This window comes from Zeus faber (assembly GCF_960531495.2).
Source record: "Zeus faber genome assembly, chromosome: 8".
NCBI classification, from domain to species: Eukaryota; Metazoa; Chordata; class Actinopteri; order Zeiformes; family Zeidae; genus Zeus; species Zeus faber.
The window spans coordinates 7036401-7049508 of NC_137195.1; the positions used below are offsets into that span (position 1 = coordinate 7036401).

General features: G+C 44.0%; 1 protein-coding gene across 2 annotated transcripts; it reads left to right on the top strand.

The window, feature by feature from the left end:
* The first annotated feature begins 1001 nt into the window (after nt 1-1001).
* Nucleotides 1002-12928, top strand: LOC307234226 (uncharacterized protein). Of its 2 annotated transcripts, XM_080005840.1 has the most exons (13): nt 1002-1301; nt 1338-1686; nt 3782-3921; nt 4022-4197; nt 4886-5046; nt 5586-5726; nt 6203-6324; nt 8138-8306; nt 8563-8711; nt 9632-9756; nt 10490-10616; nt 10791-10924; nt 12753-12928. In XM_080005840.1, exons 1-13 carry the CDS (start codon nt 1187-1189, stop codon nt 12876-12878), a joined length of 2034 nt encoding a protein of 677 aa, XP_079861966.1. In that variant the 5' UTR covers nt 1002-1186; the 3' UTR covers nt 12879-12928. The 2 variants fall into 2 exon arrangements, with proteins under 2 accessions (XP_079861966.1, XP_079861965.1); XM_080005839.1 differs by having other exon boundaries at nt 1002-1686.
* Nucleotides 12929-13108: the final 180 nt, after the last annotated feature.

The window sequence follows — 13108 nt, forward strand, 5'->3', positions numbered from 1 at the left end:
AATAAAAATAATAAATACCCCTATCAGTTCAACCCATCTGAAACGGATCTGAAACTAGATTTAAACTATGAAACACTCGACTGTAACTATCTAGAACATGGGTCTCTTCTCCACCATGAACTTAAATAAGTCAAAGTACAGGTCCAAACTTACTGATGAGCATCTTCAGGCCGTACTGAGGGTCTCAACTGCTTCCTCCCTCAAGCCAAATGTGGCTCAGCTGTGTAAGAGGAAGCGCTGCCAGGTAAGAGACACCTGTGTTCTGAAGAACCGTCCATGTTCTGAACTGTTATTAATAAAGATTGAGAAGATTGGATCAGTTGTACTTTTTTTTGGGACACTTGAAACCCTTTTTTTTGTGGAATACCTGATGCCCAGCCTCACCCAGACTCCTCACCTACAGCGGCCCCCAGGTACGTTGAGTTTGAGGCCCCTGTTCTAGTGCAATACTTTTATCCATACTAGTGCAATTATTTTTGTGCAACAATTACATTAATTTTACTGCAATAATTAAATTCATTCTTGTGCACTAATTACATTCATATAAGTGCAATAATTACATTTATTCTAGCGCAACAAGCACATCTATTCCATTCTCTTCTCTATGTTGTATTAATTTATTCTAGTTCTTGTTTCAGGACATTGGTTGTTTGTAGAGGTTGTTTATTTGCGGAGGTTGTTCTGTTCTGTTTCTGATTCCCTGTGTCTTTTAATGAACTGATCGGGAGGAGCGCTCCTCATTTTGTTGTATTCTATACAATGCCCAAGGCTTTTCTATTATATTGTATTTTATTCTATTCTATTATATGCTATTATATTCGATGTCATTCTATTCTATTATAGTTTATACATTTGATTCTGTGATTGAAAGGCTCTGGTCCAGGGATTTTGGCGTTGGTTCCTGTTTTTGTGCGCTACGGGCCGCCATAGGCACCTGAGTGGCGGGTTCCATTTAAACGCTGTTGTCACGTGTGTTTAAAACGAAACCAAAAGTGTGAAGAATGCCTCAGGGAGCGAGACGCAAGCTGCACCGTGGAGCCCTGTACCCGTCACCTGCACCCTGCACCCTGCACCCTGCCGGTACCCGTAACCTGCACCGTGGAGCCCTGTACCCGTGACCGTGTAGCCCGGTGGTCAGTTGTGTGTAAATGAGTGGTAACGCGGTAGTTTCCCGGTAGGAGCAAACATGGCCGTCTTCAAGGGCTTGTTTGTTGTTTTCCTTGTGACTCGTGTGACTCCCGCTGGCTCGGAGCCGGAGCCGACGCCGAGAGGGGCCGACGAAGGTGCCCGCCCGGACGAAGGTGCCCGCCCGGACGAAGGTGCCCGTCCGGACGAAGGTGCCCGCCCGGACGGGGACCCGACGATCACCCTCAAGTCCCACCACGTCTACGAGCGCCTGGGCGTCGAGCCCGGGGACGCCGCCCCGGCCTTCAAGGTCCTCACCCTGGACGGGGAGTTCGTGTACCCTCCTGCGGGAGGAGCTGCGTGGCGGGGCTCCCTCGTCATCCACGCTTTCAGCCACAAGTCCGGCTTCCTGGAGAGCATGTGGAGCTCCGAGGCGTCACGGTCCGCCCTGGTCCGGGAGCTGCCGCCCAGCGCCCAGGTCCTCTTCCTGTCCCTGGACGACTCTGCCGCGTCTGACGCTCTGTGGATGAGGGAGCAACTGCACCAGGCAGCCAGACACGGGTAGAGGCTTTTATTAATAATAATAATAATAATAATGATGTTAATAGTAATGATAATGATTATCAGCATAATAATGTTGATGATGATGACGATGATAATAATAATGATGATGATTATGATGATGATTATAATAATGATTATAATAATTATGACGATAATGATGATAATTATGATCATAATAACAATAAAGATGATGGCAATAATAATAACAATAATGATTACAATAATAATTATAATGATTATAATAATAATGAAGATGATGATGATGATAATGATGAAAATGATATTAATAATAATTAGAATGATGATAATGATAGCGATGATAATGATGATGATAATAATAATGATTATAATAATAATGATGAGAATTATAATAATAGTGATAATGACAATAATAATGATAATAATAAAAACGATAATATAAAAATGACTAATCTTATTATTATTATTATTATTATTATTATTATTATTATTAATAATAATAATTACAATAATAACTACAAGGTCCCCTCTTGTCCTATTAAGACTGACAAAGGCAACATTCAATGCAATTATGGATGAATAACGACAGAGGAGCAAATTAGCACGGCAAATTATCTTTTATTATAATAAGAATAAATCAGTATCTTCTTTCTGACCTCGCTATATTCACGAATGAGTTTAAGGTGAATGCTCTGAAGATGCCCTAAAAGCCACAACAAAGTGTTTTCGACCCGTGATTGAAAACCTGCCTAAGATTGGGAAATGTTTTTTTTGTTTTCGTTTTTTTTCTGCTGACTCCAATTCTCCAACTCCTTCTGTAAAATGCATACTTCACCATTCCATACAGGTCATAAAAATGACCAACAATAATACTGAAGAATAGGAATTCCCTACGTAAGAATAAATCAAAATTAGGGCACTGGCAGGTAAAACATAATTTATTCTCAATTATTGTCGTAATCTGACACCACACAGACTCTGGGTTATGTCCAGATATTTTCAGGGTTGCAGTGCATTCACACATGCACTGCACATGTGCAGCTTAGGTCACACGTCGCATGGGAGATTTGGCCAATTCAATTGCATCATTGAAATTGTAGTGCCCCCTGTGGATGGATCTAGACAATTATTTTTCTGCTATTTCTTGACCCCTTGGGCCTTCCGTACACTAAGTTTCATGAAGATTGGACAAATATAACCTTGATACTCCTGAAATTGGAGTGGCCTGTGGCTGCCATCTTGTTTTTTTACCAACGACTTCATTTTGCTTGAGCCAAAAGAACATTGAGCCTCAAGGGTCCCAAAGTTGGGTGCGTTTTAATCCAATAGACGGTCTCGTAATAGTGACCATTGTCATTACTTTTCTAGTATAGTGCCCCCATGAGGCCAAACGGGTGCAACAATATGCAATAGCTTCAGGAGAGCGTACCGTACTGGAAGAATAATAGTTATGCTCATTATAATAATAATAATAATCATAACAATAATGATCACGCTCATAATAACAATCATAATAATGATTATGATCATAATAGTAAAAATCATTATGATCATTATAATAAACATAGATATAATTATCGTAATGAATAATAATGAAAAATAACAACAATCTATGAGAATGAGAATGACGCTGATAATAGTTATTGTTAGTTATATAGCGCTTTTCATAATGAAATGCAGCTCAAAGTGCTTCACATTAAAAACAATTATAAGAGGAGAACAAATGGATTTAAATAATTGTGTGCAAAGCAGATAAAAGGCAGCTTGAAAGTCCAGTAGATAGATACTTTATTAATCCCCGGAAGGAAATGTAATGCAGTGTGTGCTGCAGTGTTACAGCAGCACACATCAAATAAATAGGCAATCAAAGAACAAAACGGGTAATATAAAATAGAAAATGGAAAATAAATGTTGGCAATGTACAATAAATAGTCAACCTTAAAATAAACCTCGGTTTCAAGCAATTTGAAGTATAAAACCAGGGAAATGTGCCTTTATGAGTACGCATAATGCTTAAATGCACTTCTATGTACAGGGTTAAATACTTATATGAAGAGCGAAATCCAAGAAAAGCCTTGTAATTACCTATTTGACGTATTTGATATGTTTGCAGGAATAAAGAGGTTCTGTCCAAGCTACACTTCTGTCCCGTGCCGGTGCATTCTCTTGGGAACTGGATTCCCAGCGTGCTCTACTCCTGGGTCTGCACGGTGCACAACTGTGGCCTGGCCCAAGCTCTTTTCACCAGCCACGGTAAGAGCCGCTCTCATGTTTTACAGCTGTGCCACTGCAGCCATGTATGTTTGCCTCACCAAAGTGGCATTATAAAATATGCATGTTTTCCCCGACGCAGGGTGGAAATTGCCGGTGATCGTCAAGAGGCTGGACGCGAGATATGATTGGCTCACGGCCCGCTGGGGTCAGGGGTCGTACCCGCTGGTCGAGGCAGGAGACGGGTGTGAGCCGTCGTCCTCAGTGGCGGGTGCCATGGCCTGGGTGGCGGACGGAAACTGCTCCTATTTTACCAAGGTCTGTGGAGGTCAGAGTCTGTTGTGACAGGATCCCCCGGGGGAAAATTCTGAGGGACAAAGTCACAAAGAGTGGATTGCGGCCGCAAAAGGCACGGTGGATCAATTTCCCCCGCTATCTGCCCCGTCCTGGCGTCCGATTCACAAAATATACTGCGCCAATGACATGACAGTGCAAACACGGCCATAAAGTTTTGCTGCTGAGTGCAATTTGCCCTCGATTTGCGTCTCATTGCAGTTATCCATTTGGAAAAATAAATAATCCACCTAAAACACCTTTTGTAGATTGATTATTTGTTGTATATCAAAGGTTGTACCCACATACACTTTTCATTTGTGTTTTTTTGGCAACACAGATATATCAATGGTACTGCGTGTTTCTGAAAGCCTGATATTTCAATAGCGAATTATGTAGCTTGAATGTTTTTCTCCCTTGTAAGTCGCTTTGGATAAAAGCGTCTGCTAAATGACTAAATGTAAATGTAATCAAGCATCTGGTTACGTCCAAGAGCTGAATAACATCCAAGTATTCAAGTATGATTGTGTTTTTGTGGTTGTACGAAGGGAAGATCATACTGATACAGCCTAAGTGCATTAAGTATTAAGTATGCAGTAAGTGCATATGTCTCAGTGGTACGTGCTTTTCATTTTCACTGTGTCTGGATCTCTGCCTGCGTTACCCGCACTAGGTGCAAAGCATGGCTAAATCCAACGCCTCCGGTGTCCTTGTGTACGCGCCCGCTGGCGGCTCCATCCAGGACATGAACTGCGATGGGGACGAGTGCTCCGCGAAGCTGGCCATCCCGGCCACCATGCTGCACCTGGAGCCCTCGGTCGCCAAGGCGCTCCGGTAAGAATGGGGAATGGGGACCGTGATGTCTTGGCAGGATTTAGTGTTGTTCCTCGACAATAATGGTTGCCCTGGGCAACCAGATTTTTTTTTTTTTGGGCCACTGTCAACCATCTTGTGCAGTGTGGTTTCCTCCGCTGTCACTATTTGTAAAATGATAAATAAGCTTGTTGTACCTCTGTATGTTTACAAACTTAAACCAAGGGAAATTAGTTATCCTGGCGCATTGATTTATACCACCAAAAATCCCCCAAAAATACATTTGAATATTAAAATATGGATTGTAATTATAAAGGATCATTGTCCTTATTATAAAATGATTAAAATTCGGCAACCAGCTGATGCATGGTTGCCGACTTGGCGACCCTATGTAAAAGGTAGTGTCGGGCCCTGGTTGCTGGAGGTTTTACATATTTTATTTATTTTATTTTGTTTATTATATTTTATTTTGCAATACTTTTACTACGCTTCGGACGAACCCTGAATAAATTATTACAAATGTTTTTTTTTGTAGCAGTAGTTTTGTTCTTTGGTCGTAGGTCCGGACAGCAGGTGAACGTCTCCTTCCAGAGCACGCCGTCCCCAAAATTCTTCATCGGCATCGACCAGCAGGGAGCGCTGGTCGAGATGGGCGGCTTCCTCTACCCGACCTTCAGTTTCTTCAACTGGCACACTCAGTGGTGAGGTGACGGCTAGTGCGGAGGTCGCCAAAAACAGAGAATTTGGCGCTAAATCATTTTAAGAAAAATGATTATTAGGTATTTAAAAAGCTGACCTTGTTGCGTTCTGCTTCACATCTTTTTTTTTTCCCTGTGGATGTGAAAAGGTCGAGCTCAAAGGAAGAAAATGTTTGTCATCCCTGGTCTGGGGTCTGAGAGCGTCCATTTGTTAAAATTCTGTTTTAATTCCTTTAAGCAGCTGAGGCTTCAGTGTCAGGGCATGCGATGATAACTACCTGTACACTTATTATAATATTACCAGGTAATGGTAATACTGCAAAATTCTAAAACGCGCTGTTTGAAGAAAACTCTTGATCGGTCTTTGAGGGTTTACCGGTGTTTGCCGTGACGAATTTCGCGGCGTCACCTTCTGCCTTGTTTCCTGGGAACCAGAACTTTAAACTAACGGGAGTCAACCTCTGCTTTCCCTCCTCTAGGCTAGATTTCACGGAAGGTCTCCATACCAGGCTTCAGGACCCCGCCCTGGTGGTCTCGGTCTTGGACAAGGTGGTGATGCAGGGAGACAGAGGAGCCGTGGCCTCGGTGGACTTACCCCTGGGTACGCTTACTTGTTCCATTTGGGTTATGTGACCGTGTGACCAGGAATGCCAGGGTGAGGAGTTTTTCCCACCGGTGAATAAATGCATGACACCACCGGTGTTACCGGTACCATAGGACATTTTAGAACGGGCGGCGTGCGGAGTGTCCTCGTTTTCTACGGCGCTAGTTACAGATGGAGGGAGACAGGTCTGGCTCTATGCCTGATCTTAGGTCTCCTCAAACCTTCTGTCCTCTCCTCCCGTGATAAACAGACTGTGCTGCGACTCTGCTGTGTGGGCACAAGCCGTAATTTTCAATTTTGTAGAGTCTGACTAGGTATTCATTACACTCTTAATATTTTACAAATTAGAATTTTAAACGTCGGCGCTGACATGCGAAAATTAACTTCGTGTTTTTATCTATGTTTTATTTCTCTCAAAAAATATTAAATCAGTGTATGCCTGAACACCGTGTAGCAGCGGTAACACCGATAACCGCGGCAACCCTACACATGACCGTGACCAAATCACCAGAGCATAATTAACACATTAACAAATATTCTTATTAATCAAATATTCCAGAAAATATACTGTATATTTACAATGTATAAAATATGTACAGTATATGCTCGTCCCCATCTGAGAAGGATCAAACTCACTAGGCCTTTCTCAATCTGCGTTCTTGTCTGTGCTTGTGGACTTGTGAAACGTCATCGGTCGCAGCCCGAGTACTGTTCCAATTCAAGGTCCGCATCAAGCCAAGTCCAGTCCAAATGCCCGGATGTGGACTTGCTCCGCCCATTTTATCGAGGATGCATCGGGGGAGACTTGTGTGGACTTGGGACAGCCAAGTATCCCAGAATGCATTTCACACCAAGCGGTGGTAATGGCAAGGGCGGAGGAGAAAACTCGTAACTGCTCTCTCGTTTCTCCTCCTCCCTTCATACACCAATATCCCCCACAACGATCTTTTTCCCGCCACTGGCCTTTTATATGTAGGCTACAGATCTTGGAACATTTAAATATTATTAGAGTGCATTTTACTAGTATATACAGTACATATTAATATTTTTGAAAATTAAAAGAGGTAGGGTTGTGTTTTATATCACATTTTGTTTTATTGTAAATACACATTACAGTGAAGATAACCGGGGTAGACGTATTGCCAAGACGAGCTGAGATGATGATGTCACACGTCGACGTCATCAAGTACGCTGCTGTTCCAATCGCAGAATGACCGTCCTGCGTCCTCCCGTCCCCGGGAGTCTGTACTCCCGAGTCGAACTTGCCAATTCTGAACTACCAAGTCCGCAAGTCCGGACTTTGCGTACTTGGTATTGAGAAACGACCATAGTGCTCCTTAACATTAGCACACTGGATCAACCATGTGATGGTGTTTGGCGATTTTAAAACTTCCACAATAATATCAAAAAATATGCATTGTGTCTCTAATTCCTATTATATTTATTATTATTGTTATTATTATTATTATGGTCATCATATTTTTATTACATATTATATATTTGACCTTTTTTTTAACATTTTTATTTGTTTTCCATGTTCAAAAACATGTGACATCTTATCCAGTGTTTTATGACAAACATAAGAAAATGATGATGTTATGTTAAAAAAAAAAAAAAAGAGAGAGAAAGTAAAACAAGAAACAAAACCGTTGAATAATAATTGACAAAATTGCAAACTAATCCTGGCTTCTAAGATGTGGCTGCTTTTAGCATTCCAGCCCATTTTCCTTGCACCCCCCCTTGCTTCCTCTATCCTCATGTTTAATTCCTTGTTAAAACTCCCCTTCCCTCCTCTCCTGCCCCGACTCAGGCCGCTGGGGCTCTGAGAAGCTGGAGCTGGACGCGTCGCTGTCCTGCCCGGGGCCCAGGGACGTGACCTGCGCCCACTGGGACCACACGGTGCAGCTGTTCGTCTGCTGCGACCGCCTCAGCCCGTACTGCAACGTGGAGCTGGGACGCTGGATCACCGCCTTCCGCAGGTGGGGCCACTTGTTGCTCAAGACGAGTTTGCAGATGAATAGATTCAGAATATCGAGCTTAAATGATCTGTGGGTCCCACTGACAGAGACGTGACCACGCCCGTTTGTCAAAGTCACTTGATTGCGCCGTACATTAAATATTAATATTTACGATGGCTTCATATTTGTTATAAATTCTAGCGTTTTTGTTTTTGTTTTAATGTATTTAATTTTAAAGCTCTATCTGCTGAACCTCTTCCCCTGTGATTTTGGACAGAGGCATCGGGCGGTGGCTGACTGACGTGTCTCCTCTCATGCCGCTGCTGGACAACGACAAATGCACCTTCACCATGAAGACGGTGCCGTGGGCGATGCCGTGGGTGGTGTCGCTCAGCCTGCGCTTCAGCGGCGGCGGCAACCAAACGGGTAGGGTGTGGTTCAGCGGACCCCACCTGTTCACTAATATGGGAAGCTCTCATTCAGAGCAGCGTGGGGTTTGGGTTCATATCTGAATGATGAATTAATACAAAAATAGAAAAATATAACAATTAAAAATACATTTTTTTTTATTTTTTCAATTCTTAGTTTTCAGGAGTGGCGGCGATGCCGTGAGACATGTACATTATTTTTAATCTACATGTCGTATGTCACCTCGTTTAATGCGCATCAATTTGCGAGCTACGTGGCTGGAACGTGAAAAGGAAACAGTTTGATGCCGAATCATCAGAGGAGGAACTGATGATGGACGTCAAGCAACGACGGCCCCGGGATGACCGGCCGTTTCACAACATGCAGGATCCAGAAACGGGACTGACAGGGCCGCCCTCTCACTGGAACATTCCTGACGATTCTCTCACCGGGGCTCGCTAGCAGCTGAGTACGGGAGCCGCTCCGCTCTATGGAGCTGTAAATAACCTTTTTCCCGGAAGACGTTTCCCCGGCGCTCTGGGGGAAGACGGCAGGAAATGCTTTTCTGCGCAGCGCACACGCACGTGCAGCCATTGTTCTGCAATCACCAGGAGTAAACCAAAACGCGCTTGTCAAAGAATGGAGCAAGCGCTGGTTGTCAGGGTGTCTGTAGGTCCCTTATAAAGCCTCAAAAAAATGTCTCAAACTCAAAAATGTTTTAATGCTTTTTCATTTATTTCTTGTATTTCTTCCTTGTTTCCTCAAAATGAGTCACGTTTTCCCGCGTCAGTCGACGCGGAAAAACGTCGCATCTTGTTTTTCCCCGCGCATTAAAGCCGACTTCCTGTTGGGCGTGCGGGGAAAAAGGAGACGCAGCGTGCCGCTAGAACTTGCCTCGTTTCGTGACGAGCAGCGTTGCGTTTGTTTTTCGGTCGCAGGTAACTCCGCGGAGCGGCTCGTCCCCTTCGACGTGATGTCACTGTTCAGCGGCGGAACCTTGGACAAAAACTACAACAACAGGCACCAGCCAATCAAATTCTCTGTTCCACCCTCCACCAAAAAGGTACCAAAAAATAACGTTGACCCCTTTCTTTCAGCGTTTCATGTTTGCCGTTTTTTAAGCCGGGCCTCATTATAAATGTTGGTTCCCATCGTTCATCAACTGCTCATCGCTCATCGCTGCTTCAGTGCCAAAATGGGAAACCCTCGATATTGTCTTAACGTTACACCAGGACAATGGTCACAAACAACACATTTTATAATTTTTTTCCGGGTTTTATTCACACATTTGCACTTCCACAAGCCAGCTCTTTTGGCTACATCTGCGCTAACATGAGAGACTAGAGACAGGACGCTGCGTCGCTTCCTACTGGCAACCTGCTGGAGCCAACATAACACTCTGGATGCACTGCGGTGACTGCAGAAAGCAGCTCAACATTAAATGTGATATAACTGTTACTGAGGAAATGTTAAAATAAAATACACTAAGACATGTGACTAGAATGCGAGTTTCCTGTTTTTGAAAAAAGAGATTTGAAAGGAGATTTTAATTAATAAAAAAAAAAAAGTATTTTTAAGTCTTAAACGTTTGCCCCATTGGACTGTTTTGAAGCACAGTGAGAACCTGCAGCAGATTGCTAAGTTTCTCGATAGTAAAAGGCTCAGCAAGGTTGTGCCATGAACCGTTATAAACAAAGAGACCAACATTTGAATAAGGCCCAGGGTTAAAAATATCGACCCTGACCCTTTTTTCGGGGACTTTTTGAACTTAAAGGTCCCTCCCTCGCTCCCAACAGGTGGTGCTGTACGCCGTCATCACCGGCCACGGAAGCGACGAGAACGGCTGTGGTGAATTCTGTGTCACGTCGCACTACTTTCTGGTCAACGGGGCTTTCAACAACAGCCACGCGTTTGAGTCCGCAGGTGGTTAAAAAAACAAAAAAACAAAAAAAACAACTTTCAATAACCGTATCTGTTCAGGTTCATTTGCATGTTCATCAGTTTCACTCACCCTATCCTGAGGCTTGTCCAAGACTTTGTGTGTGTGTGTGTGTGTGTGTGTGTGTGTGTGTGTGTGTGTGTGTGTGCGCACGCTAGGCTCGCCTCTGGGCTGCACGCTGCGGGTCAAAGACGGTGCGGTGCCGAATGAGTATGGCACGTGGCTGTACGGCCGCGGGGGCTGGTGTGACGGACTGCAGGTCGACCCCTGGACAACCGACATCACCGGGCAGGTGTGTTCTGTTCTGTTCTGTTCCGTTAGCACACGGCGTTAAACAAAAATAGGATTGGCACGCTGGTTCAGTCAGTAAGTAAGTCAGTATTCTTTGCCAGCGTATTCATTTATTTAGTACGTCGACGGGCTGGCATAATACTCCAATTCCATGATTCCGTTTGACTTTCGATTTTTTAGGTCTCGATTTGATTTTCGATTTTAAACGGATGTGTTGGGTTTGTTTTTGTTTTAGTTTTTTTTCCTCCATCACTGACGGCTATGCCATTCTTAAGCCCCTGTCGCACATGGTTCCCGGTAAATTGCGGGTAACCCCTCCGGCACCGCGAGTGAGGTTCACTATTCGCACATGCAGCTGCATTCGGGAAAATTTCCGTCTCGTGCCTTTTCAGGGGCCGTCCGGCAGAAGTCACCCGGTGCGGTACCGGTCCGCACCACCCGCTCATTCGCTTGCGCGCACAAAGAGGATGGATGTGGACGTAGCACGCAAATAAAAAATAACTGTGCCTTTTGAAATGAATCCTGACACAAACAAGCAAGGCAATGAATAAATGTCAATGTAAATGAGTAAACATACACCCAACGGACAGGTGGAGGCGGTGGTGCGCCCGAGCCCCCACGTGCGGCGACTGAGGTGGGAGGGGGGCGTGGGGGGTGGTCTCTCGTTTGGATTCATGGGGTCCTTCATCACTTTCATTGTGCCGCGGGGTTTTCGTGAGACCCTCCGTACTTGTGCCAAGTCGCCATTTTCAAGCAGGCCGAGTGAGAAAGCCACTTGAGAACCTCCTGCAGCGCACGCTGAGGCGGCGGTGCAGCTGCAGGCTGCTCCCTCTCCCATCTGGAAAGCGGTGCCGTTTTTTATTTTATCTTGAACGTTTCAAATGGGCTACTTTGGAAAGCAGTAAAGTTTTCGGAACTTTTTGAATCGGCCATTACTAAAAAACAAAACATTTTTCGATTTTGCTGTTGACACGGAGAACAGTTGGCACATTTTAACATTCCGAGTTTGTACACGTGTTTAAAAAGCATGGATGGACTGTAAATTTTAATTAAAAAAAAAAAAAAAAAAAAAAAACGAATTGTTTTATTTTTTTGGGCGACAGTGCCCCCCCCCCCAGCGGCACCCCTCCACGGAGCCGGGCGGGCTGAGTGGATGCCGTGGAGGGGCCCACACCGCCCAGCGCGCACTGCGTCTGGTTTACCGGTGACACTTGACCCATGTCGGACAATGTTATCCACAAAAATATGGGGAGAATTGCGAAACCTGCTCGTGATTTTGAAGTTCGAAATGGAACGCTCGTTTCGATCGATTTTTCGATCTGTCAGGGGTTATTTTGCAATAAAGGCCAGGGGGACGCACGTTATCACAAACTTGTTATTAACCTTTTATCAGGAACATTGGCCGCCATGTTGCCACTGGACACGTAAAGTAGAGTAAAAATCATAGAACATGAGCTGGTTTTCCACTGGTTGAAAAGTGAATTTCCCCCTTTTGTTTTTCTGAAAAATTATAGTTGAATCATTGACTTCGTCTTTGACGCTTTCTGTCACCTCGGGCAGAACATCGAGGTTTATCATTTGATCACACAAGTATTTAGTTTGATCATATGAATTCACCTTCTTTTCGAGGAATATATCAAAATCACATTTTCATTTCAACCCGGGAACATCCTCACCCATGTGACTACTCTGGGGAGAACGCAACAAGGTGGGAGTGTGTTTTGATTTGTCCAGACGGTTCTTTGAACTTCATTCGTGGTCGGTTGCTTTCTAGTTCTATGTTGTGTCTACGTCCTTTTGGTTCGTGATTCATTGCTTCCCTTTTCCAGCTGGACATGACGGTCCTCCAGCCCAACACCCTGCTCTACTTTGGTTTGTATGACGGCCGGGATCCCAGCCCCGCCCAGGAACCTGGATACATCATAATGTCCTCCTTTCTGGTCTTCTATAAATGAAAACACTCCCAAAACCTTTCCAATTCCATAGACGAATGCAATGTAAATAAAAAGACTAATAATAAAAAAAAAAATCCTTTTCCTACTTTGTTTGTTATTTGATTTTTTTGATTGATTGATTGTTTTTGATGTTCAACTTGGATACTCTTGAAAGAGCTTTTGGGAAAAGGAGATAACAGGACCGTGGGTAAGCGATGGAGTGGAGCAGTATAGACACTGGAGACACCATT